This window comes from Pyrus communis, chromosome 16 (assembly GCF_963583255.1).
Source record: "Pyrus communis chromosome 16, drPyrComm1.1, whole genome shotgun sequence".
In the NCBI taxonomy this organism is placed as follows: Eukaryota; Viridiplantae; Streptophyta; class Magnoliopsida; order Rosales; family Rosaceae; genus Pyrus; species Pyrus communis.
Window position 1 is genome coordinate 12957947 of NC_084818.1, and position 25410 is coordinate 12983356.

At 36.2% G+C, this 25410-nt stretch overlaps 2 protein-coding genes across 16 annotated transcripts; both read right to left on the bottom strand.

Annotated features, from left to right (window-relative positions):
- Positions 1-5174: 5174 nt before the first annotated feature.
- On the bottom strand, positions 5175-20503 carry LOC137719623 (uncharacterized). 15 transcript variants are annotated; one of them, XR_011066422.1, is made up of 17 exons: positions 19642-20484; positions 17706-17829; positions 16159-16249; positions 15006-15199; positions 14490-14830; positions 13215-13327; positions 12780-12839; positions 12430-12537; positions 11781-11974; positions 11368-11645; positions 10500-10576; positions 9337-10387; positions 9010-9147; positions 7790-7928; positions 7011-7109; positions 6287-6373; positions 5175-5799 (listed from the first exon to the last, which is right to left on the bottom strand). XR_011066422.1 is itself a non-coding variant. In XM_068458655.1 (14 exons), exons 3-6 carry the CDS (start codon positions 17761-17763, stop codon positions 11864-11866), a joined length of 342 nt encoding a protein of 113 aa, XP_068314756.1. In that variant the 5' UTR covers positions 17764-17829; positions 19642-20269; positions 20377-20503; the 3' UTR covers positions 5175-5799; positions 6287-6373; positions 7011-7109; positions 7790-7928; positions 9010-9147; positions 9337-10387; positions 10500-10576; positions 11368-11645; positions 11781-11863. The 15 variants fall into 15 exon arrangements, 12 of the variants coding, with proteins under 12 accessions (XP_068314756.1, XP_068314760.1, XP_068314762.1 ...); XR_011066421.1 differs by adding an exon at positions 14253-14336 and having other exon boundaries at positions 15006-16249; XR_011066420.1 differs by having other exon boundaries at positions 15006-16249.
- Positions 20504-21326: 823 nt separating this feature from the next.
- Positions 21327-23829, bottom strand: LOC137721242 (RING-H2 finger protein ATL5-like). The gene is made up of 3 exons (XM_068460344.1): positions 23236-23829; positions 22200-22297; positions 21327-22002 (listed from the first exon to the last, which is right to left on the bottom strand). The coding sequence occupies exons 1-3, from the start codon at positions 23392-23394 to the stop codon at positions 21642-21644; spliced, it is 618 nt and encodes a 205-aa protein (XP_068316445.1). The 5' UTR covers positions 23395-23829; the 3' UTR covers positions 21327-21641.
- Between the last annotated feature and the right edge of the window lie 1581 nt (positions 23830-25410).

Here is a 25410-nt window from a genome sequence, read left to right on the forward strand (position 1 = left end):
TGGTTCATGGCACTTTTGAGTTTGAAGAATCAGAACAACTCGATGCCTCAATTCCAATGGACTACAATCATATCTCAGTGCTACCAAGAACTCATACAGAGGTAGATGATTTTGATGAAGAGATGACACATGAAATAGGTGCTGAAATGCAAAATAAACATAAGAATGCTTCATGTGCACAAGATATATCCCTAATCACTCAAAGTTCTCATATAGAGAGAGTTACATGTCAAGTCAATGATCAATTAAATTTGAGGAAGTCAAGTAGAGTCAAGAAACCAGCCATTTCAGCTAATTAGGTCTATCTCCAAGAGGCAGAATAAAACATAGGTGACATAGATGATCCAGTTACCTACTGACAAGCAATTCAATGTCCTCAAGTTGCATTATGGAACAAGAGTTGGATTCCATGTCCAAGAATAAGTTATGGACACTTGTGAACTCTATTTCAAATGTTAAACCAATCGGTTGCAAATGGGTTTACAAACTAAAAGGGATGTAGCAGGGAGAATAGAGAGATACAAGGCTTAGTTAGTAGCCAAAGGCTTCACTCAAAAAGAGGGGATTCATTGCAAGGACACGTTTTCACCTGTTTCTTCCAAAGATTCTATGAAGATCATCATGGCTTTGACATCTCATTTTGATCTGGAGCTACACCAGATGGATGTTAAAACTGTCTTTTTGAATGGTGATCTAGAGGATGACATATACATGGTGCAACCTCCCGAATTTGTTAAAAGGGGGAAAAAGAATATGGTCTACAAACGGAATAAATCGATTTATGGTTCTTAACAAAACCAGATGGATGATTGCATCTATTTAAAACACAAAGGATCGAAGTTTATTTTTCTAGTTTTGTATGTTGATGATATTCTGCTTGCAAGTTGTGACATACAATTGCTTAAAGAGACCAAGACTGTTTTGAGTACTAATTGTGAAATGAAGGATTTAGGGGAAGCACATTATGTTCTGGGGATTGAAATAACAAGAGATAGAAAGAAAAAGCTTATGGGGTTGTATCAAAAGGGCTACATTGAAAGGGTATTGAATAGATTCAATATGGAGAAATGTAATAAGGCGGATGTTCCAGTTAATAAAGGTGACAAGTTTTCTAGAGATCAGTGTCCAATGAATGAGAATGAAGTCAAGTTAATGAAGATGAAGCCTTATGCTTCATTAGTTGGAAGCATTATGTATGCCAACATTTGCACATGGCCTAACTTAGCATTCATTGTTGGAATGTTAGGTAGGTTTCAATCAAATCCAGGAGAATCTCATTGGGTGGCTGCAAAGAAAGTGTTGAGGTATATGCAGAGAACTTATCAGTTAGTTAATGGAAGAGATGATACTTTGGAGTTGATTGGGTTTACAGATTCAGATCTTGTTAGGGATGTAGATGAGAGGAAATCAATTGGGGTTTGGGGGTTACATCTTTATGCTAAATGGTGGTGCTATCTCCTAGAAAAGTGCTAAACAAGCAATAGTGTCTACTTCTACAATGGAGGCTGAATTCGTTGTGTGTTTTGAAGGAATGAAACAGGCAGTATAGTTGAGAAATTTTGTTGCTGAGATGAGAATTGTTGACTCAGTTAAAAGGCCTTTAAAGATGTTTTGTGACAATAATGCTGATGTGTTTTTCTCCAAGAACAATCAGAGAAGGGGTGTGATATCCACACACCCCATTTTACTTCTCACACACCCTTCTAATTTTCGGTCGTTGAATCGGATGAATTAAGAAGATCAACGAACAAAAATTAACAAGGGGTGTGTGAGAAGTAATTTAGGGTGTGTGGATAGCACATCCCTAAGAGAACTTCAGCTTCAAGACTAATGGATCTGAAGTTTCTTAAAGTCAGAGAAATGGTGAAGAAAAGAGAGATCGAAATTCTATATTTGTCTACTGAAAAGATGATTGTTGATCCTCTTACTAAAGCCTTGCCAAATAATGTGTTTAAGGCACATGTTGCTAGAATGGGAGTGTTAGAATCTTTTGATAAATGGGAGTAAGCAGTGATCAGGTTTGGGATTATTTTAAGGCTGCAGTGTTTATATGTTGCTACAATTGAAGATTTCTCAAGTTCAGTTAGTTGTGACAAGCTGGTATCTTTATTTAGCTAGTTTTCCAACTTGACTTTTATTTTGGTTTTCCTCAATATTCAATTTATCCGTTTTAGTGATTGGTTGTTTCAGAAAGCTAGTATTGAAATAAGAATAGTTTGAGTTTGCTAGTAAATCAGTTTGTGATTTTATTGAGGTATACTTTGGAACTATTTAGAGTACAGTTTTGTTTTTGAATGGTTGTTGTTTTGGTTGTTTCCTGATATTTTAACTGTGATTGGGTTAAAATTGACATAAATTAGCGGGAGTAATGAGTATTGGCATTACCGTGATTGTTGATTCATATAGTTACAAAATGCAAATTTGGATATGTTGTGATTCTTGGATGAAATCTGAGATTGTGCAGATAAAGTTCCAGAGTTCCATATTTTGAATTGCCTAGGTGAGTTTGAATACGAAATTGAGAGCCTTATTCTTAGACTTAGTGATCACTTCCATGATTCAATTAGTTAATCATTGCGTTTTCATACTCAAGTGGGAGAATGTTGGAGTATGATTATGAAACGTAATTGAAGAATAACTATAATATTGATTGAATTATTGACTGAAAAAATCTTGATAATATGCTCGATTGAATCCTATGATTATAAGTACTTTCAATGTTCCATCGTGAAAAGGATTTAGATTCTGCGCTGATTGATTTTGTACACTTATAATATGATAAGGTTATGTTTTAGAGTTCAACGCTAATTCTAATAGGAGAATGAGTTGGATTAATGTTGTATATAACCTTAATCACTACTCTTGCCAGGATTGCTGCTCATCTTGTGTTGAATACCTATTATTCAAAGAGCTTTCTAGTTTTGCTAAAGAGGAGAAGATTGCTTGGTTGTGAAGCTGCTATGACTTCTTCCAATTCGAGTTCTGCAGGTATGTTCTTGACAATTTTTGTTCAAGTTTATAGCTTTGTTATTTAGTTTGATTCTTGGAGTGTTGGTGATTTAGTTGGCATATCAATGATATGTGATATAGTTCTTACAGTAGTGAGATACTTGTGTTAAAAAATTAACAACTTAAAAAATAAAATTTCTCACTATTTATATGACGACACGTGATGTATTATCCATATTCCGGGCACAACAAAAAATTTCTCGGGAAGAAGGCCATGGGTAGTCCATACACAGCTCCTCTACTGGTACAGGAGAGATTTTTTTTTTGCAGGAGCCGGAGTAGGGTGTTTGTAAGAGGAATATGTAGTAGGTATGGGGTGGTTTTTGTATCTCTGGTTGTAGGCATTCTAGAAAAAATACTGAAAATTTTGAAACCGACCGAACCCGTACCGAAACCAAACAAATCCCGAATTGACAATACCAAAACTTCGGTACCCGAAACCAAACCAATACCGAAAATTTCAATACAAAATACGATATACGATATACGAAATACGATATATATATATATATATATATATATATAATTTTAATTATTATAGCCCGCTAGGCTTGGTTGAGATTTAATCAACCTTTCAATAAAATTAAACCCTTTTCTCTCTCTCGACCTCAACTGTCTGTCTCTTTTGACTCCTCTGCCCAAAGCCAAAAGACTCAAGCTCTCCTCCTCCCCTAACTTCGTCGCCCAATACGCAGTCCACCCACACCACATCCACACCTATCTCTGATTCTCTTTCTCGAAACTCCTCTCAATCTTCATGAACTTGAGCTTTCAAGTTTTAACTAATTTTAAATTCATTTAGAATTTCGGTTTGTAACTTAATTTTTTACTTTTGTGTTTGTAACTTAACTTATTTCATTTTGGTTGCATGTTTAATTTAAGTAGTAGTTGTTAGTATAAAGATGGTAATTAGTAATGATGCATTGATACTAATGAACATGATTTGCTTGTAGTTTGTTACTATAAAATTATAAATTGTGCAAAGAAATGTGGTGATAAATAAAATTGGTATGAATTGGACTGACAAAATTGGCATGAATTGGTATGAATCGGGCGAACCAAATTGGTATGAATCAAATTAGGCTAACCAAACTAAGATAAGTTACACATTCAAAAGGCCCCAAAATTGGGCAAACCAAATTTCAACCCAAATCTAGATCAAATTAGAAAGCCCAAAAATTGGACCTAAAGGCCCATTCCTGATCCCAAACCGAAAAATCGAAATAATTTTTGTATCACTAAATTTCAAGAAACTAAAATTTTGGTTCAGTTTCGATTTTGAAAATTTCATCCTGAAAGTTTTTAGTTTGATTTTCGGTATTCAAGTATCGGTTTGGTATCTCGAACCGAACCAACCCTAGCTGTGGGAAATGTGGTCTGGTTTCCGGACCACAAAATTTCTCCTCAAGCAAATAAGGTATCAACTCAATATAAACAGGCTAATAAACTGCTTCAAAATTATTAGCGTTGGTGAATCACTGGTGGTTAGGGGTAGGCTTGTATACCTCTACAAGTCTTCCCATCTATTGAAAGAATGGACTGTCGTGCTAACCCCCTTTTCATAAAAGAAATAAAAAAAAAACTTTCAAAAATTAGCACACTATAAACATCAATGATGGGTTTGCTACTTTAACACGCAATTTTTCCACATGTAAAACAATATTAGTTCGATTAGCCTCTAAACAATGATCATGCTTAACACTAAACATGTTGAAATCGATTCTTACCTTTTTTATTAAATAATAATGTGGTCACGTATCATGATCTATCATTGTGATATATATTATTTCTACTCACAACCAATCGGCTGATGCACTCAGATTGAAAGTTTGTTATTCTTCTCGGCCAGTTTACAGTTCGTGAAGCTCCTTGAGCTTAATTGAAGAGCATGAGGAGAAATTAAGGGGCTCGTTTGGTACCTCGTATGTTCAACGTTAAGAAAATATTATGCCACCTAGTACTGCAGTCTAATAGTATTGTTCTTTCACTTATAAGTAGGGTCAAATCCTCAAGGATTTTCATGTAAAAATATACAATCATATAACAAAAACTAGGAAGAAGGGTCATGCGACCCTCTTGGCCTTCATTGGCTCCATCAATGCTTGTGAGCAAATAGTTCGTGGACGGCGAGTTTCATTACCAAACTATGATGACATTGCTCAATGTGAGGGTTAACCGAAATCCTCTACCCATTAGTATAAATATATCTGTCTTAAATAAACAAACATACATACAAACAAACATGCAAACAAAAGTACTTATTAGCAAAAGTGTTTCCTGCAAAAGCATTCCTAACAAACCCAAAACTTTGAAGGATAAAATTTGCGATCTGCATCGTAGCTAGGTAAGGGAGCCTCCAAGTTGAGGAATTTTTGGATTGGCTTAGTTATGTAAAAGAGGTTATGGAGTTCAAGTACTTATAAATCCTTAAAATAAATATAACTAGAAAATAAGCCCGCGCGTTGCGGCAGGGAACCAACTGTTCCAGGCGTAATTGCATAAATAAGACACATTTAACCTGAACAAATTCAACACAATCATGAATGAACAGAGGGACACATGAGTGAATGAGGTCGATAAGATAAACAGCTTGACTTTTATATACATTCAACTGAGTTGACATGTAAAGACACTGCACAATTAGTAGGAAGAAACTGAACGTTCTTGATCACAAAGACATGGTTGCCAAAAAAAGTTATGTTTACATAAGAAACAGAAGCAACATGCAGTTCACACATATTTTGCCCTTGTAGTTAAGATGGCAATATATGTGTCCAGCAGGGCAGGCACCTATTTCAGCAGTTAATAAAAAACATAGAAAGTGTTCAATACTTGTTCAAGTAGCTAATTTTCCAAGCACAAATGTTCAAAGCCAAAAATATGCAGAACCCATGTTTCCATATGAAAGAGAAGAAACAGAAGCAACATGCAGCTCACACTTATTTTGCCACTGCAATTACGATGGCAAAATATATGTCCTGCAGGCTAGGCACCTGTTTTAGCAGTTCACAAAAAACCAAACAAAAAAAAAGTTCCGTTCTTGTTTGAGCAGAGCTAGTCAAGCACAGATGTTCAAACCAAAAAATTGAAAAGTCTCCCTTGGGTATGATCGACAAAACCACAACAAAGGTAGCTAGTTATGTTAATATCATGCCACATGATTCGAATTAATTTATCATAACCATAGTCTGTAACACAGTGGAAATATCACGCCACATGATTCAAATTAATTTATCACTAATCTAAATCCTAAAATGGTAAAGGTGAGAAAATATACCTATCACCCTGCTCGCTGTGCTTTGTGTAATCCAAGTTCCACTGTGTGACCGTTTGCACACCTGCGTAACCTCCGGTGGCGAACACCCTGAAAAGGTTTAAATTGGCAGCAGATCGCCAATTAGAACTGAAAGGCAGAAACATCATTCCACATATTTCCACTGTGCTACAAATTCACTACTAAATAACAAAGATATTCAGACTTGAGCTCTTAAGTTGTCTTTTTTGAAAATTTCAAGCATATAGTGAAGAATCAAGATTGGTCCCTTGTAACTCAATTGAACAACACACCTAACTAAGCAACACAGAAAACTTCTTTTTACGAAATTGTGTCTGATATTTCTTTTTCCATTTACATACACCCAGCGATCGGGAAAATGATAAGTCTACTATACAGATGCAAAATAGTGGAAAATGAAGTGTGGAAGTTCGAGCAATAAAAAACTATGGATATGATGCGAATGTTTGTGAAATGAATAAATTTGAGATTAAGTTATACATACTGTATTTTGGAACTTGTAAAAATGATTCCAGAATTGATTGGGGCTGCCTTGGTATTCAGAATTTAAAAAACACAAATCCTGTCAAAATCCACTTTCATGTGAGTCACAATTTTAAATTGGGTAACATGTAACGAGAATGTAAGGAAATCAGAGTATATAACTCATCCCTCCCTGCATAAACATTTAAAAAACCAAATGCCGGTTAGTGGAAAACCGAATTACCTGGCCAAATTCTTCATTTTATTCAAACAGCCATCTCCACTTGCTCTAAATAAAAAGGACGGAGTGTGTGAACCACAACAATTGCCATCTCCATTTGCCCTGCATGCAAAAGAGCAAAAGTGTACAGAGACGCTCTCATTTTTGCCTATGTACAAAGAATAATAGTGTACAGAGATGCTGTTATTTTTTGGAATTCACCAAACGGAATGACTGATGCATGCATATACATTATAAAACTTGATGACTCGAATGCATCAATGGTGCACTAAAAAGGCGGTACGAACGGAATCAGACCCACAAATGCACCAATGCAGATAACACACATTGCGACATTAGAACTTGTATAAAAGATTATGTTCAAAAGATATGAACGATTGTGTCATAGAAGATTAATACGTTTGAAATGGAAAATGGTAGGAAAACTTTCACATACATAATATAATTCACATACAAAAGATCAAAGTCTTTTTTTCTATCTACATGCAAAAATAAAGAAACAAAAGATTGACACATTCCAGTTAGGTAGTTTCTGTGGCTTTTGATTAACAGTCTACTTATATACAAAAAAGGTAAAGTAGTCGAACACAAATGAAAGAAAGACGGATCAAATTATTAAGAAATCTAAGTTAAAGTTGTTAAAATTCACCTTCATCAGTACAATTCAAACTTCCACACATTTGTTCAAACATTTTACCAATTGTGCACACTGCTAATTGCCAAGCTAGCAGGATAATGAATTCCATGAACGAAAAAAAAAACGATACACAACTTCAACTTACCATGCCAAAGAAGCTCCATAATAGTAGCTTCCTCCTTACTTTATGCTTCAAAAGCATTGCAACTGTGGATCCTAGAAATTATAAAAATCCATCCAGTCCAGAGACAATGTAATAGTTGCGGGCAGGTGCAATCAAGAATCTAAGATATACTCAACAAATTAGCGATTCTATTATAATATCACACAAAAAAAAAAAAAAAAAAAAAAAGGATCAAATTTTAATTTAAAGAAAACAATCCATCTGTTAGACTGTTACGGATCGGACCAACCAAATAAGAATCTATTAACATGATTTTCAACCTAACTATAAAAAGGAGCTTTATAACAGCACAATCAACATCATTTCAACCCAACTGAAAAGAAACTGATTGTACGTCATACGTTTATAAACACGGACTAAATATATTAACTTTCATAACTAATTAAAAGCTTACAAACGTCAGGTAAGAACATACTCAAAGTTTCCAAATGTCAGGTAAGAACATACTCAAAATAATGAATTTCACGATACATGTATAATGTATTTCAATTCACAAACCACAAAGAAAGTGAAATTCCCATTGCATCAAATGAAATTCAATCAGAAAAAAATGAAGAAAAACCCAGAAGAGCTATCCAAAAACTAAAAGAAAGCCACTTGCTGTTTAGCTCACCAACCCCATTGAATCAAAACAAATTCAATCAGAAAATAAAATATATTAATGCCACACATGTACAAAATGTTTGTGGGGATGAGCAATACCTTATCATGGCCATGTATAACTTAATCAAAGCAACATGACAATTCCTTAAGGATAAGATTATTTTTAACCATACACAAATTCACATGCTAGTCATTTGATACTTTTCACTAATTCTGCAAGTTGTATTTCTGTAAATGGGAATGAAAATGTAACTTTTGGTCTTATACTTTCAGAACCAATACACATCTCAAATGAGGGAGTCTCAAAAGTTGTTTCATTTATTTCATTCTAAAGAAATTTTTTGTTTGGACAGATATTCGAACACAATACTCTGTGATTGACACTCACTTAGACACCTTAGAAGAACTCACGTTTCTCTACCGCAAAAGGAGTTTAGCGATACGAAAAAACTACTTAATACCAAAAGCATAAACCACACTCAATACAATCAATAACTAAACTAAAAATATATTCAACAATTTATCAAAAACACCATCAAATTAAATACATTTAAACCATAAAAACCAGAGGAACAAACCATATAATTAATGAGTGGTGAGTGCAGACTTTCTGGCATTCAGGGCACCAATCATCCTAACAGAGAACACGTTTTGGTCCTCCTCCTTTGCCATTTCCTCCTCATCCCCTGCATCCCCATCATCTCCATGTTCCAACACTGTCTCGAGAAGCGCATCAGCAAACACCAAGGAGGAAAAACTAATTATTTTTTTTAAGACAAATATTAGTACAATACAGAAATACATCATCTATAATAAGCAAACACGTGAATGCCTGAAAACACTAAAAGAACATAAAACAAATTGTATGATTGAACCCCTGAGTATTCGGTGGCTATAAGAATTACCTTTGTTCAACCGGTTGCAGATGTCTCCACTATTTTTTCTTCATATTGTTTTGACTCTTTTATTACTTCAATCTACAACCTCATGATCATTAAAAGCAAGAAATAATTGGAAAAAAAGTTGCTTATAATCTGTTTGTTAGGTGAAAAACTGCAAAAAGAGAAACAAAAAACTAAAATTAAAAGCAGGAAATAATATATTTTTACAGAGACATCCGTACAAAGATGAAGAAGTTATATATATTTTGGTGGTGTAAATTGCAAAAGAGAACCTGATTTTCTCTTGTACGTTGTTGATGTTTTCTTAATTAGAAAACGTCTCCTGATTCAGACTTCAGTACCTTAAACCAAAATGAGGAATACCTCCACATGAAAAAATTGTACTCTCCTACATTGAACTCCATAATCTTTTGGTAGACTATCTCATCAACAAATAGGAGGTATCAGTTCAACCATGTATAAAGGAATAGAATTGAAGGAGGTCAACAATGTAATCCATTGATAACTCATATAGTCCATTGATAGCTTCATATTGTCTTGAATCAATTCTTACTTACAATTAACAATATAGGTTGAATATTTATATGTATAAGCCATCAAATTACCTATCAGCACCCCCCAAAGAAACCCTTATGATGCCACTAAGAAGCTTAAACCTGAATCAAAATGCCACTGTTTGACAAAAATAAACTCAATATTTACTAATTGAATGTAGACATTGTATTGCATAATATGCCTACTTCATATAATTACTAATAAAAGGAACAATTGCTTATCTTTATGGAACATCAATTTTCCAGGTGTCTGATGCATCAAGAAAGGCCAAAGACAATTGCAAGAGTAAAAAGGTTAAGTGCATGGCAGCAGTTCAGGGGAAGATCATTGTAGGGAGCAAGGACTCAAGCATACAAGTCAATTTAAAGGTCACGTATAAAGTAAATCATGCACTCGTGCACTCATTAAAACAACATTACAAGGCATCTCACTGTATTTAGGAGTTTTCTATGATGAACAATTGGGCGCAAGAGATTAAAGCAGCAATGATTTCCGGAAGCTGCAAAAAAGGCCCACCAATGCAATTGTCACGTACAAAGATTGCCTCTACAGTGGAAGTTCAATCGTGGAAGGTTCTAATTTGAAGGTAAGGATTACAATTAGAAGCTCACAGTGAGAGAAAGCCTTTCATTGATAAATAATATGCAGGAATGGGGAAGACACATCAAACCTCAAACTTCGCTAAAACCTGGAAAAAGACACGTCAACTCAAGGTATTCCAAAACATCCTTGGCAGGCTATAAATTTTCTTTTTCCTCTTCCTCATAACCTTACGTGCCAAAACAACCAAGCCCAACAAATAAAGAACTAATTTTTCTGATTCAATAATAGCGTACATATTATCAAATTATCAATCAACAATTCACATATCATTAAGGGTTAAACAAATAGATGAAGACTAAAAAACACATTTAATATATCCTTGCATTTCTATTTGAAGTCAGAGTACGTGGAAATCACATCAACAAATCAAAGCCCTAAATTTTTATCATCCTGAACTGGAAAAATGTGTAAAATCTAAAAATTTTCACCACATCAAAATAATTACAAATTAAACCCCCTATTCTCTTTAGCTGATAATCAAAACCAAATTAGTAAATTACTCAGCTAAAAGCCTTTTTTCAACGAAAACTCGGAAGGCAAGCATGAGTCCCTAATAATCCAAAATCACATCAAATGGAGGAAAGTGATATATCAGAATCGAATAATCATATACTAATGGAATTTTTTAACCTTAATTTATCTAATTATAGAAATAAAATAAAAAATTAGATCAAGAAAACCAAGAGCCATATACAATTTTGATGCAAAGAAAGCAAAGTTAGAATACCAAGAGCCAGATTATGCTATTATATCAGAGAAAACTGAGATGCAATGGAATATATACAAATCTAATCCAAGAATGCAAACCAAAACCCTTACTTTCTGAGAGAAATTGGGATAGAACATCGTAGAGAGAAAGCAAGAGGAGAGATATACCTGGCTCTGGCTGGAATTGCTGGCGATGAATGTTTGGAGAGAAAAGCTTTACCTTTCACTCGCTTTTGATTCCTGTAGCCACAACAGACACATCGCTTGTGACAGTTTCCAAAGGGAATTCCTAATTCAAAATTCAACAATCTAAACCATAATTAACTCACAAATTAGTTCCATCAATATGATAGACATACCAAACTGTTAACAGACTAACAAAAGTAAACATAAACCCTCCCTAGAAATAGCCCAACGGTAGGATTATGCAGTTTGACTGTGCTGAACTAAAAAAGAAAAAAATCAAGTGATCAAAGCTAATCTAGAGCTTTCTCCGCTCCCAAACACAGCAAGAATCAGAACGTGAGTCATCAATTTCAAGAAATTCAGAGAGAGAAAGAAAGGGATAGAGTAGTACAAACCTTAGATCGAGTGGCCTTGATCCTCTAGATTCCCTCATTATCGTAGCAGAAATCATCAAAAGCATATATACAATGACATTTTATCAGCTACTGGTTGGACTGTTTATTACCGGCCATAAACGGAGAAACAATTTGGTATAAGAATCTGATAAGAATCTCATTCCACAAAACTTCTTCAGTCCGGGCCTAAACAACTGCAAGCAAAAAAATCCCCAAGATTACTTTCATCCAAATCATCCACCGCCATTAACAAAACCACGCCCTATATCTTCCTTCAGCTAAGATTAAAAGAGTGAACTTATCACCCAAATAAAATAGGTAGATTAACGAATATTTGTTAAAAAGTGGAGGAAATCAACAAAACCAATCAAACAATGAACTGTCAATAGAATAAAATAACAAATCTAGATATCTTAATCAAAGTTTTTTCTTTTCTTTTTTTTTTTTTTTTTTTTTTTTTTTTTTGGTCAAATGAAGACTTAAATCTCGCTCAACATTGTTTCTAATCGCAGCTTCCTCTCTACCTGTAAAGCATGGTTGTCTTAGCCAAACATACATTTTGATCATGCGGAATCGAGATGGAGATGTTGTCTTCTAACAATAGAAATGGAAGTTAAAATATTATTGAATCGTCGATTGTTGAAATTACCAATCAAATATAGATAAACCACCACCAGCAACCAAAACAGTTCTTCTTTTTTAAATGAAATTATACGCCTCTCACCCAAACAGCAACCAGTTCTTTTGAATAGCGCATCTGTAAAACACATGAGTACAGATATATTAAAGAGAGCAACAATCACTAAATTTCTAACATCACCGGCATTCACAACATTAAGCATGTAGGGAAACTATTTCATATCATTTTAATTTTAGGTGACACAACTGATGCAAGAAAAGGTCGAGCAAGTAGCATGGCATCAAGAATAAAGGAAGATATTTAGGACGGATAAATTAAAAGTTTCTGTAAACCATTAAATTTATGCTTAGTGAGTATACCAGAAGATCTGCGTGCAACGAAAGTACGGCAACCAGGGGTCTGTGGTTGGCTGGAGAACTCTGGAGACACAAAAATCTCAGGGTCTGTTAGTATACCAGAAAATCTCAGAAATGCATATCAGTCCAAGGTCTCAAGTTCTTAGAGTGGGGAATTACTGATTAGAACAATTATTCTCTGCTCCTTTTTGGGTATGAACTAATTAGCACAGTTAGCCGTAAAAGTACCAAACAAAAGCTCAATAATTATGCAATTTGAGTACGGATATAAAAGGAACACAATACTCAATAAAAGATAAAATTTATACAATTTCCAGAAAAACTCAATACTCAATAATATAAAAGGAACGCAATAAATGATTGAAGCAATATTATACACAACTTATGCAAAAAAAAAAAAAAACCAAAATTACAATCAAAGTATGGATTAATAATTACCTCAACAGTTAACGGAGCCAAAGCCAAACCCCAGAGCTTTGAAGGGCAGAAATGATCACAGAAACAGGAATAGTCCTTCTTCCTTCCCCACTGCTGCTGCTGCCACTTTCTCTCTGTAAAAACCAATTGGAAATTGTTTAGAGAGAGACAGAGAGGAGAGAGTGATGAGGATTGGACGAAAGAAGTATGTATAACCTAAAAGACATGAACGCTTGAATTCGAGTCCTAAATTGAAAACAGAAAGGAGGAGTGTAAGAGCACTTCCAGTGTAGGAGCCCTTCCCCCTGGCTATTCACTATTTAATCCACCTTATGAACAGTAATTACCATTAATAAACAGTAATCACCTTTTGTATCTCCACCGTTGCACTTGAATAGCCCCGGTAATTGGTAATAAAATATTAGTATTTTATTTATTTATAAAATAATTTTATTTGCAATCCAATCCCAATTGGCAGCTCCTCTCTCGTCCCTCCCTCCCTCTGTCTCATTCACTTTCCCAAATCCAATCCCAATTCGTTTTCTCAAGAATACAAAGAGGAGATTTTCTCTGCAAATTTGTGTGAGCTTTGAGAGGATGAAGGCTACGGAGGAAGTTGTGGAGGAAAAAGAAGAGGAGGACGAAGAAGACGAAGAAGAGGAGGACGCCGACGACAAATTTGTCCGAAGAAGAGGAGATTTTCTCTGCAAATTTGTCCGAGTCCGAGTCCAAATCCGACGACAGCGTACACGAAGAAGAGGAGGACGCCGACGAGGACGGCGACGCGGATGAGGGCGAAGAGGACGACGATGACGAAGAAGATGACGACGATGACGAAGAAGAGGACGACGATGACGAAGAAGAGGACGACGACGTCAGCCCACGTCAGACAGCCCTCGGGCACTCGGGCTAGCAGGAATCCACCGGCCTGGAGCTCGGGCTTGCTCGGGCTCGCTCGCCAGCCAACGCTGGACTTCCTCCCTCTGGCAATCAGGCACTGTTCCACGGCCTGTCCCTCGAGCAGTTGCTCCCGCTGGAGCTGCTCTAAGGGTGGCTTACCCAGGTCAGAAGCGGTGATCACGTCAATGATTCAAATTATATTTAAATTGTCTTCTTTAGCTCTAAAACAACAAACCCAGAGGCCTAAAGTTGCATGAATGCAAAACTTAAAAATCCAAATTTCAGACTAATTAAAGAAAAACAGAAATATACAAAAATAAAAAATAAAAAAACCCAAAAGAAATCAAAACATATAATCAATAAATAGTTAATTAATTAATCAAATAAATACAATACCTGAATGCCCCGTTTGAACGACCCGACGCAAGAACCCGATAACCCATCACGGCAAGACCAGACATTTTAGAACTGACTGCGCAGTGAAAGGCCTTCGCCTGTGTGTCCTGAGTAGAACGGAGTGAATGGTGGTGGTTCTGTGGTGATGTTTCGCCGGAAAATGGGGGCGCTGGTGCGCCTCGGTGTTTACAGAGAAGAGAAAGAGGGAGGTCCAGGAGCTAGTAGTTGTTTGATGGAATTGAGGCTGCCGGAGTGGCGAGTTGTGATGTGGACTCAGGCCTCTCGGCCCCTGGGTTTTACGGAGAAGGTGAAGACGGTGAGGGTCGAGAGAGATGCAGAGTCTGAAAAAGAGTGAAAGAGAAAGGGTTATAGAGAGGCTGAGTGTGACAGAGAAGATGGAAGTAAAACGCACCCAGATGATAGACGCGTGTGCTTAGTTCAGAATGGCAAGCCCGCAAATACCCAATGACAGATTTGTAAATAATCACCAAAATCTTACAATCATAGAAGAAATACCAGCATGGCGATCATAGCTCGTCATATTCTGTGCCTCTTGTGTAAGGTACTCTGCTGCTTTATGCACAATCTTTATTTGTATGACGGAATCCACAACTTTTTGGTTGGACATCACTTCCGTATGCCAACACAAGGAACTCTATTTCATCATCTATCGTCTCCACAACCCCGTGAGAATCACAACTGATATATTTCTTCATGTGTGTAACACCGAACACCCTTGTTAATCATGATGCCCTAAAAGAACCACCTTTCTTGTTGGGGTGTGCTATCCACACATCTCATTTTACTTCTCACACACTCCTTGATAATTTATGTCTGTTGATCTTCTTCAATTCATCCGATCCAACGACTGAAAATTCAAAAGGTGTGTGAGAAGTAAAATGGGGTGTGTGGATATCACACCCCTTCTTGTTTATGACACTTTCTTACAACCATCTCCAACCCTTGGCCTAAAACCTAAAATTTTTTGGCCCAGAAACAATTTTTCTACTTCAACCCTTTTGGCCTAAAATTTTAGCCCAGATTATTAAAGAATGAACTTTGGCTAATTTTTTTCTTAAAGTAACTTTTTTAAAAGAAAAAATTATGTAGATTATCCTAATTTAATTTTATGAACATTTTAACCTAAAAATATTTAGATTCTGACAAATACTGAAAAATCATTAACAGACACCATGAAACTCGTTAAACACTATGAAAAAATATGAAACACATAAAAGTTTTTTTTTAATTACTTTAGCCGTTAGATTTAAATTTGGACCGTTAAATTTTTGTTTTTACCTTTGAATTTCATCAAATTAGATTTTAACTGTTGGTTTCAATGAATTTATAAATATCACACTAAATAAAATATACATATATGGTGGGCCAGTTCCACTAATCCTGGGCTAAATCTGGCTTTGTTTTAGGTTTTAGGTCCAATTTTAAGCTTGGGTTTGGTTGGATTGCCCCCCGGGGGAGCCGCGGGGGCCGGGAATATAAGGGGGAAAATAGGTTATAGGTCAAGGTTGGAGATGGTCTAAGCATACCATTTTTACAACAGATAACGGCCCTAGAACTCCCAACATTGGCCGCCACCAACATCTACTTGCCCTAAAAGTACATTAAATATTGATGTATCACTTGAAACTACTAACACCCCAAAACCTACTTGTTTGATTTCTCCATAATTCTTTTCTCAGTTCCAAGATATGCTGTCCCGAGTGCATGCGCCATGGCTAACCAGGTCCAGAACTCAGGATCTGCTATGGCATTTTCAAAAAGATTAGATTGCAAGGATGCAAGAACATCATGACCCAATAAGCCATAAATAATGCTAAATAGCCCTATGTCATGATCACCGAGAGGGTTACCAATCTGCCTAAAATCTGCAGCAACATAACTCTGTATAAGGTTATTGTATGCATCATTTACCACATGGAAGACATATGTGGCATTTACATTTTGTGAGGCATTTGAAATCTCGCTTCCTTTCCCAGAAACAAGAATATCTATTCATGACAATGAACCAATTCTCGGACAGGAGTATCCTAATTCTGCCTAACCCAAATTTTTCTTTCGTGTTGTCGGGAATTTGACTAAATATCATGAACGATGTGGGGATAACACTTGTAACTTTAAAGTCTTCACTAGAATTAGAAGCAAGTGAAAAGAGAATTGGGGAATGATGTGAAGAGAAATGAAGAGAAGATCATCAGCTTCCACAATCATTAGTATTGATAGAATAGAACATGCACAGTGATAGTACGTAACATTAGCACCACAAGTCTCCCACTAAAAACTGTTTCCATGGCTTAATTTATAAGAAAACTAATGAAAATGGCTTAAAAACTTTGAGTTTTAACGAAAAGGACAAAAAGGTGTTGTAAGTGAATGGTACCAGGATTTACTTTGGTTTTTCGTTAAAGTGAACAGTATCGGGAGTGTTTGGTTAAAACTCCCTTAATTTATCTCTTCAAAGTAAATTAAAAAACGCTATTTATATGGAAATTTGAGAAAACCCGCTTTGTTTGCCTTTCAAAGTAATTTTAAAGTCAAAAGAAGTTTTCGATACTAACCATTATTCATAGTATATGCATGTGTTCTTGCGTACGTAAAGCTATTTTGAATGGTGATAGCATGGGAATATATTCAGAATCATTTTTTACAAGTTAAATAGAAATGTTAAATGACTTTTCATTTTGATTTTTTTTTTTTTTTTTTTTTTTTTTTTTTGAGAAGACTTTTCATTTTGAATTTAGCTGCAGTAATTGTATCTTTTCAGTGAAGGGAACATATGGAAATGCTTGGATGGGCCAAAGGGGATCACATGTTTTTCTCCCTGTCATTTCTCCAATATCTTCTCTATTTCAGCTAAAAAACAAAATGTTTAGCAAACGTGCCCCAAAATGTTTATGTTTTGTGCTTTGTGTTTTGTGTTTTGTTGTAAGACTCATTTGACGAGTAAGAGGATCGTTCCAACTGAAGTTCATATACAGAATTCAAGATTATGTTTTTGTGTTTTTGAAGTTTCAGATATGATGAAGAATTACTATAACGAACACCCAATTCATAATTTAACAAGAAAACATACTTCATTGATGATGCAAGACTAAACAATAGTAACCCATAAAAATTTATAGTCAGAAAGAATCTGATTGGTTTTGCCGATGCAAACAACAAGAACAATATAACACTGAGAAACAAAGTTTTACTCACCTTCCTCAATCGGTAGGGGTAGAAAACCCTTTAGCCTGTAGTTCATCAACTGGGGCATAGCTATTCCACGTGTTAATTTCTAATTCGAAAGGCTTGAATTGCATACCTTGACTGCAAGGTGAAACTACATGAAAAATGAGAAATATAATTAGTCTTTCAACCAAACACTTGTTCTACATGATGAAATTTTTTGAAAGGCCAAACAATACAAAAATCCATTATAGTTGAAGTTAGCAAATAACTACATGGTGCCTGGCACCGAGAGACCTTGACCCTTTACGTCCGGTCTGGCTACATATGCTCTGGGCACTAAACTTTCTTTCTTCAGTGCAAAATACAAAAACTAAATGGCACAAGTTTATAAATGGTAACCTGGCTTAGCATACGAAAACTTTACAATGACCTTATTACTGGATAACTACTTCCCTACCTGAATCTTACTTGACACTGCAGCATCAGATTAGAAAATAGTTTTAGTGCTTTAGCAGAGACGACCTGAAGAAAAGCCTATATGCTAGACTATTCTTTACATAAATAATCAGACTAATAACGTAACTGTAACAATAGTGTGTGTACACATATTAGTCAAAGGAAGACAGTGATAGATACAGTAAGGCAGGGATGGTTACCTTGTTCGAGGAAGGAGGATATACGCTTATCGGTTGTACTGATGCCCCCCTAAGGATATGAAAGAAGCCTTGAAATTTTTATGAAGAGAGGTGGAAACAAGGAGAATTACCATTGTGTATGTTTTTTGTTTCTTATAACAGAAAAGAGAGGAATTCAATTGAGTTAAAACAAGGGAAGAAAGTCTAACAATTCTTTCGTTTGAATGGGCTGACAACATCAAAGAACAATTCAGTCAAAACTTTAATAATTATTGATGAACCACTAGTACTAGAGATTGAACTGAATTTTTTTCTTCTGGTGGAGGTTGATGCTTCTTTTGTTAAGTTTAAGCTGAAGCAATCTCCACACTTAACCCCCAATTTCCTCACTCAAGGCTTCTCTTCGATGATTGTTCGATTTCCAAACGCAAGATTCAATGGCAAAAAAGATAGAAAACAATTTGATGGCAAAAAGGTAAAATAAAACTGTTCCTGACATGAAACAAGGGGAAGAACCATTGCAGTCTCAACCTTATCAGGTATCTAGCACACAGTAGTAAGGACTAGGGTTTGAGTAGTCATTCTCCAACAATACATGAGTTATCATTTGGATTCTTTCCCATGTGTAGATGACATATAGCATGATCAATTAGGGATTAAGGTATTGACACAATTCATTCTGCACTTAATCGGATATCCAAGATGTTGCGGTTCAGAACAAGTGCACTCCGATGATGATTGAAAATGCTTGGGGAAATGTTGGTCAAGACTCAAGTATGTTCTGCTAATTTATTGTTGCGATTGGTTGGCAGTCAAGATAAGAAGAGCTATCCAGGGATGATCTCGTTTGCATAGTTTGAGTTTAAAGTATAACAACATAGATAGCAAGCCTTCTCTAGCACATGAGCTGCAGGCTTACAGCATATTTCACTCAATCGTGAACACAACAATATATACAGCAAGCTGGAAAATTTCCAAATACTGTTCCTAGTAAAAGAAGAAATCGTTCGCGAACTTGTTTCAAGCAGTTTTTGACTGATAATTATGGTTTGCAATGCAAAATGCTGTAATATTATGAAGTTGACAAAAAATATTATCACTCTTGTCGTCGTGTTTGTTATAAGACCCGCAAGAAGGTTGCCCCCAATTAAATTTTTTGCACATATATGAACAAGAAGAACAATTTTCTCATTCAACATATTACTACTAATAATGTTTCTATAAATCGATGAAAATCCATAATCATCAAACCCACAATGTCATACATTTCCATTCCATGACATAAACAAAACCATAAATTAGAAAAAACAATACAACAAAAAACTCACTGTATTCATGTCCTTGCGAATCGTCGGATTCATCGCATTCATCGCAGTGCAAAATGCAAGACAACTCCTCTGTTTTTGCTCTGTTTCCTCCCAACTCACCCATGAAACTGGTACACAAGCTCCAAAGCCCTCTCCTTTGAGCCCTGAGGGTCAAAACCCTTCACACTGCCCACAAACCCATCACCGTTAAGCCGCCTCTCCTCCGCCAGGGTGGCCGCAGAAGGAGAAAGCCGTCTTTTGGGTCGCTTGTTCTTGATGAAGCAATCCCTCATCTAATCCTCAACAATGTCAATTGTGGGCCCAGAATTTCCCTCTCCAAAGCCATCACAGTCATCGTCGCAGTCGCCGACTTGCATGGTCTCGTTGCCGGTGGCGGAGGAGAGGGAGTTCTGCCGCTGGGGCTGGGGGAATTTGGGTGTGGAGAGAAAATTGGAGAGGTGGTGGTGGGCTCGGTGGAGGGAGGAGTAGATGTGGAGAAGGTGGGTGGGGTCGGCGGTGCAAGGTAGGCCATGAGGGTTGCTTGTTCTAGGGAGAGGATAAGGTCGGATAGTGGTGGCGGTGGTGGTTCTGGGTCTGCTTCTGCCATGGATTCCATTGGAGAAGTCTCAATCTTTGCAGTGATCAGTATCTGTAGAAATCAATCAACCTGTTGTGTTACCTAGAAAGTGATGAAATTAACTGGAGAGTGATGAAAGCGGCTTCTGTTTCTGCTTCTCCAATAAATTGTTTGCTTACCGGTGTGACGACACTCGGAGATTCTAAGGATCAGATATCGTGTTTTCAGTTTGGCCTTTTGTTTTGATGCCATGCCAATTTGAGGGGATTCTTGGTACAACTGGGATTCTTTTTAATATCTCTCCGTGACTCGGCATCAATTATCCTTCTTTTTTTAAAAAATGAACATCTCTCCTCACATGACATGATCCGAATTATATGTTAAAATATCTCCAAATGCTTTAACCAACCATTCATTATCTTTATCATTTCTAGAAATTAATTTATTTCAAGACCTTTTAGCTATATTCATATGTCGAACAAATCGACGATTACACTAACAGGTAATAACATCATCTAACTTGTTTGATCCATATGAATACAGTCTTGGCATGAAATAATCTAAAAATGGTCTTTAATGATGATTAGTAATAAACAATTTGAATTATAACGTATGTGTCATGAAACAACGTCACGTAGTCATGTAAACGAAGCAGTGTCCTTTGAAGATGTCCGAACCCGGAAATCCCGACCCTCCCTTATCAATCAACTGGGCTTTACAATTGTGTCTATATATCATATGACAAATTTCTTTTAAGTTAACCATCTATAGTTGAAGCCACTCAGTACTACAGTCTAATGGTATTCCTCTTCACTTAGAAATAAGAGGTCTTAGGTTTGAATCTCGTAGTTGGCGAATTCGATACCAAATTAGGTTGTCCATTGTGCGGCTTAGCCGAACTCACTCCCCCTTCCTTTAGTGTAAAAATATCAATGTACTCACACAAAATTAAAAAACAAAAATAATCATCTATAGTTGAAAACCCTAGAAACCAATTTTCCCTTTAGCAGAAACAAGACTTAGGACGTAAATGATGGACTTTACCACGGTACATGCATTTACTTAATAGGACGTAGATAAGATGCACCGATAGCGAGTAGAATGAATTGACTCGTACAAAGCATGAACAGAGGTGAATAGCGCTTATATACAGCATTCAGATTATATGAGTAAGCTCCATTTTCAAACTTTCTACTCTACCTAAAAATTCAGAGTTCTGTCGCACAGTTTTAGTTCGAACGATCTACAATGGATAGCAACATTCTAGGCAACGTAAGAGAATTCTTCAATCAAACCTACCCGGCCTACCATGTGAAACAACTCCCTGCCGATAGGGAAGGAAAAAGAAAGGGCAGTCACCCTACTGCATCTCCACATATGAAGAAGCATTGCTCGCTAGAAGCAATCGCTTTTCTGGTTCCATGGACCATTCTCTTTGATTGTATCAATGCCTTGTTTCTGGTTCTCCTCTAGATGGGGTCGGTTCAGAGGGGTTTCCTGGAGCAGATTCTAAATGCCCTTGGTTGCTAACGTTTCCTGCTGAACGCTCAGTTGTGCTAGGTAATAGCCAGTGATGAGAATGTTCAGTTGAAATCTCAGAATTGTCAAAAGATCGAGCCACGCTAAATGTTGCTGACCTCACATGTTTTGTTCCGAGGGATTCTCTTAATGGTAAACGGCAAACTGGGCAGGTAGATTGTTTCCTCAGCCATGTATCAATGCAAGAGAGATGAAAACTGTGGCCACATTTGGGCATGATTCGCAGTACTTCTTTCTCCTGGTACTCCCCCAAACATATTGAGCACCTGCAAAAGCATACGGATTAGACATTCTCACCAGTGTCCAAAACGCATGAGTTCTCAAGAAAATCTCACAAAAAGGTGTGGCAAACTAGCATCCTCTAAATTCAAGATATTTGTCAATCAATATTAAAATCAGATTTTAAGAAGGAAACGATATGAGAGTTCTTAGGCGCTAGGAGAAATGAAACTGCAAAGCTTACTGCGCATCTTCTAAGGAACTGAAAGCCTTTTGATCGTACTTCATCGTAGGGATTGCAGAAACCACAACTTGTTCAAGGCCACTAGCCTGATGCTCTGGCTGCCAGCAAACAATGCAAACTTAGCACCCATTGCTCAAAACTTAAGTTACCATTGACAAGATGAAAAACTCTAAAATTTTAGTGGAATGACATCAATCTCAATAGCAGTGGGCAAAAATACAAAAGGGCATGAACGAAAATATTTTAGTCTTCGGGTAATCAAAAATGAAAAGCACGAAAATTTAGGTCCATTTGATAACCATTTGGTTTTTAGTTTTTAGTTTTTAGTTATTGTTAGACATATAAAAGGGAAATGCGGGAGAGAAATGAGGACTAAACAATGGAGGAGGAAGAGTGGTAGGAAAGATGTGGAAGGAAAGGAATGGAATGGGAAAATACAAAACGAAAACTAAAATCTAAAAATCAAAAGTTAAAATGGAAAACTAAAAACCAAATGGTGGCCTTTTGGGTAGGAATTCTTCATATTATGGAGCACAGAACAATCAAATATCAAAAAAGCTATTGACCAAATAAGAAAGCTGATAAGAAAAGAAATAAGACAGAATCCCAAACTTGCCCATCATCTTTTATTTGTTCTCCCTTATCCTGCAATTGCATTTTCGGCATACAACAGGAAACTAGTACATTTCAACATCTATTGTTTTTGTTATCATTTCTTCCATTTCTCAGAGTTGACTCTCAACTGCAGCAAAAGTTCATATCAAAACTAGAACATAATAAACACCCTAAAGGTCGTAAATTAGAGTAATTTAGAATAGAATAACGCATATAAGAATAAATACATACATAAAAGCTCACCCAAGTATGCTATTGAGATGCTAAATTGGGAAGTAATCAATCATACATATATACATAACCAAGTCAAAACAGAAACTCCTACAGAAAAAAAATGCTCAAAACTGGGAAAATTACCCAAATCAGATCATTCTCATCTGAGGAAACAAATATAGTTCAGCACAGAAAATCCATCACATACCTGCTCAAGATCAACCCTTGATTCAATCTCGAACATAGGCCGCGATTCGCTACCTCTCAGCCTCCCACAGATGATTCTTGTGCAAACAAACACGATAAATGTTGCACTCATACCAAAACCTATCACAGTAGTAATCAAGTTCATACCCGCACCCATCATCTGCGAAATTCCCAACTTCTCACACAATCCCCAATCACTAAAAAGCTGAAACCCCCCACTAAAATTCTAAAACAATGAAAACCCAGAACTTAAAAATATCAAAAGAAGGGTGAAAACTAATGGAAAATGAAGTTTCACGGAAAACCCAGATCAGGATTTATCCAGAAATGGCTGGTTTTCAATAGAAAGATTCAGGAACAACAGTCTGAAGCAAAAAAGGGTTACTCATTTGGAATCTGAATCGCTTTGGGTGGACTCAAAGCAAAAACAAAGTGGGGTGCTGCATCCTTCTACAAGTATCAACAGGGGGTTGCATAAAAACCCATATGGGTCCATTTCAATGGGACCCAACAAGTATTAACAGCCGGGGGATTGTACATAACCCGACGGTTAAAACTTGGATTTTTTTATTTGATAAGATTCCCATATGTTTGTTTAAGGTACATAGGACTCTCAGAGGAGAAGAGAATCCGTATTGCCTCTAGCATTTGCATCTCTCTGTACTTTCTCAACCACTACTTGGTAAGGCTTGGACTTGGGTCCAAAATAGGGACCTGGCTTTTCTGCCGTCCTGTTCCATGCACTCCCGTCCCGTCATATTTTGTACGATCACGGTTAAGTCACGTCAATATTTTATGTTGATTTGTTTATAGAGATAATAAAATGTTAACGTGGCTTAACTGTGACCGTACAAAATATGACGGGATGAGAGTGTATGGAAACTGAGAGGGCAGAGAAGCCAGGTCCCTTCTAATGAGATGTCAAATATTTATTTTATTATTTTAGCGAACCCAGAGTTACATTAACTATTAAAAAATATTCAAAATTAGTTTTAGTTTTTATTCTATTAGTTAGTAATGGGACTCGTGTATTAAAAAATTAACTTAAATATACTTGACTCATTCTTTGTTTGCTGTAAAAAAAAAAGTAGCTAAAAAGTAAAGAGTCAAATGATTCACATGCTACATCATGTATGGCATATTCATTAAAGAACACCTGAATATTTTTTAATCATATTTGTCATATTTGCATCTCGTTTAAAGATGGTCATGCCAATAATTTGCGTAAATTCTTTTTCTTTCTTTTTTACTTCCATAAATTAGGTTTTTTTTTTAAATTTATTCAATTACAATATTAAACATAAATATAGATGCATTTAAAAAAAAGTCACACTAATACAAATTTTCTGCATTCAAAATTTTATGTAATTGTGTGTCATCTCTCATTGCTTGACACATCTTCAAACTTAATCTCATTTAACTTTGTCATTGTCAGGTCATACTCATACACCAGCTCCAATCGAAAGGACTAAATATAGTCCGCTTAATAATTTATTAGTTTTAAGTTTATACTTTAAATTTATTGGTTAATTTAATTAAACTACCTTTGGATTTTCAATTCTAACCATTGAATTTGAATCAATTTTTGCAGCTGGACCCTAAAAAGGGCTAAGAGGGGATACATTTGGTTGCCGTGATGTCCATAAATTGGTTGGAGATGAGTTTTTTAGCAAATCAAATCATTTTTTGGCTTTTGGACCTTTAGTCATCTTCATTGGAGATGGCCTTATATAGGTTGCACCCCAAGTATATGATGATTGGTTTGTTGAATTAAATCAGTATCGTGGCGCTTGAATTAGACCGGATCTAGTGATGATGTGAGGAGGCGTATTGATTGTTGCAAGATTGACACAAAGAGGGGGAGAGATAAAGATGGAGAGTGAGACACAGTGAGAGGGGGGAGGCCTGGTTGTGGTGATGGAGGGAATGAGATGCAATAGGTTGGTTTGGGGTGGTTGTTGACGGTGGGTGAGTCGTCGTCGGAGGCATGGTTACTGGGATTCTTCCTTCTTTAATTTTTGCTTCTAATTTTATGTAAGGGTTTAGAAATTTGGTTTAAAATTTGGTCTCCATAACATTATCTTGTATTTAATATTATTAAGAGTTAATAGAGTTAGATGGGGTTAAATTTGGAAACAGATGTCGAGCAATGAAGTAGGAGAGAGGCCACAAAGAG

What these genes read in the sequence shown, in the direction of transcription:
- LOC137719623 (XM_068458655.1), bottom strand. Translation starts at nt 17,763, where the DNA reads ATGCCCCAGTTGATGAACTACAGGCTAAAGGGTTTTCTACCCCTACCG. An exon ending in ACCCCTACCGATTGAGGAAG is followed by an intron (nt 13,328 to 17,705) that starts GTGAGTAAAACT and finishes TGGTTTTTACAG; the next exon opens with AGAGAAAGTGGCAGCAGCAG. An exon ending in TGGCTCCGTTAACTGTTGAG is followed by an intron (nt 12,840 to 13,214) that starts GTAATTATTAAT and finishes TTGTGTCTCCAG; the next exon opens with AGTTCTCCAGCCAACCACAG.
- LOC137721242 (XM_068460344.1), bottom strand. Translation starts at nt 23,394, where the DNA reads ATGATGGGTGCGGGTATGAACTTGATTACTACTGTGATAGGTTTTGGT. An exon ending in CAAGGGTTGATCTTGAGCAG is followed by an intron (nt 22,298 to 23,235) that starts GTATGTGATGGA and finishes GTTTGCTGGCAG; the next exon opens with CCAGAGCATCAGGCTAGTGG. An exon ending in AGTTCCTTAGAAGATGCGCA is followed by an intron (nt 22,003 to 22,199) that starts GTAAGCTTTGCA and finishes ATGCTTTTGCAG; the next exon opens with GTGCTCAATATGTTTGGGGG.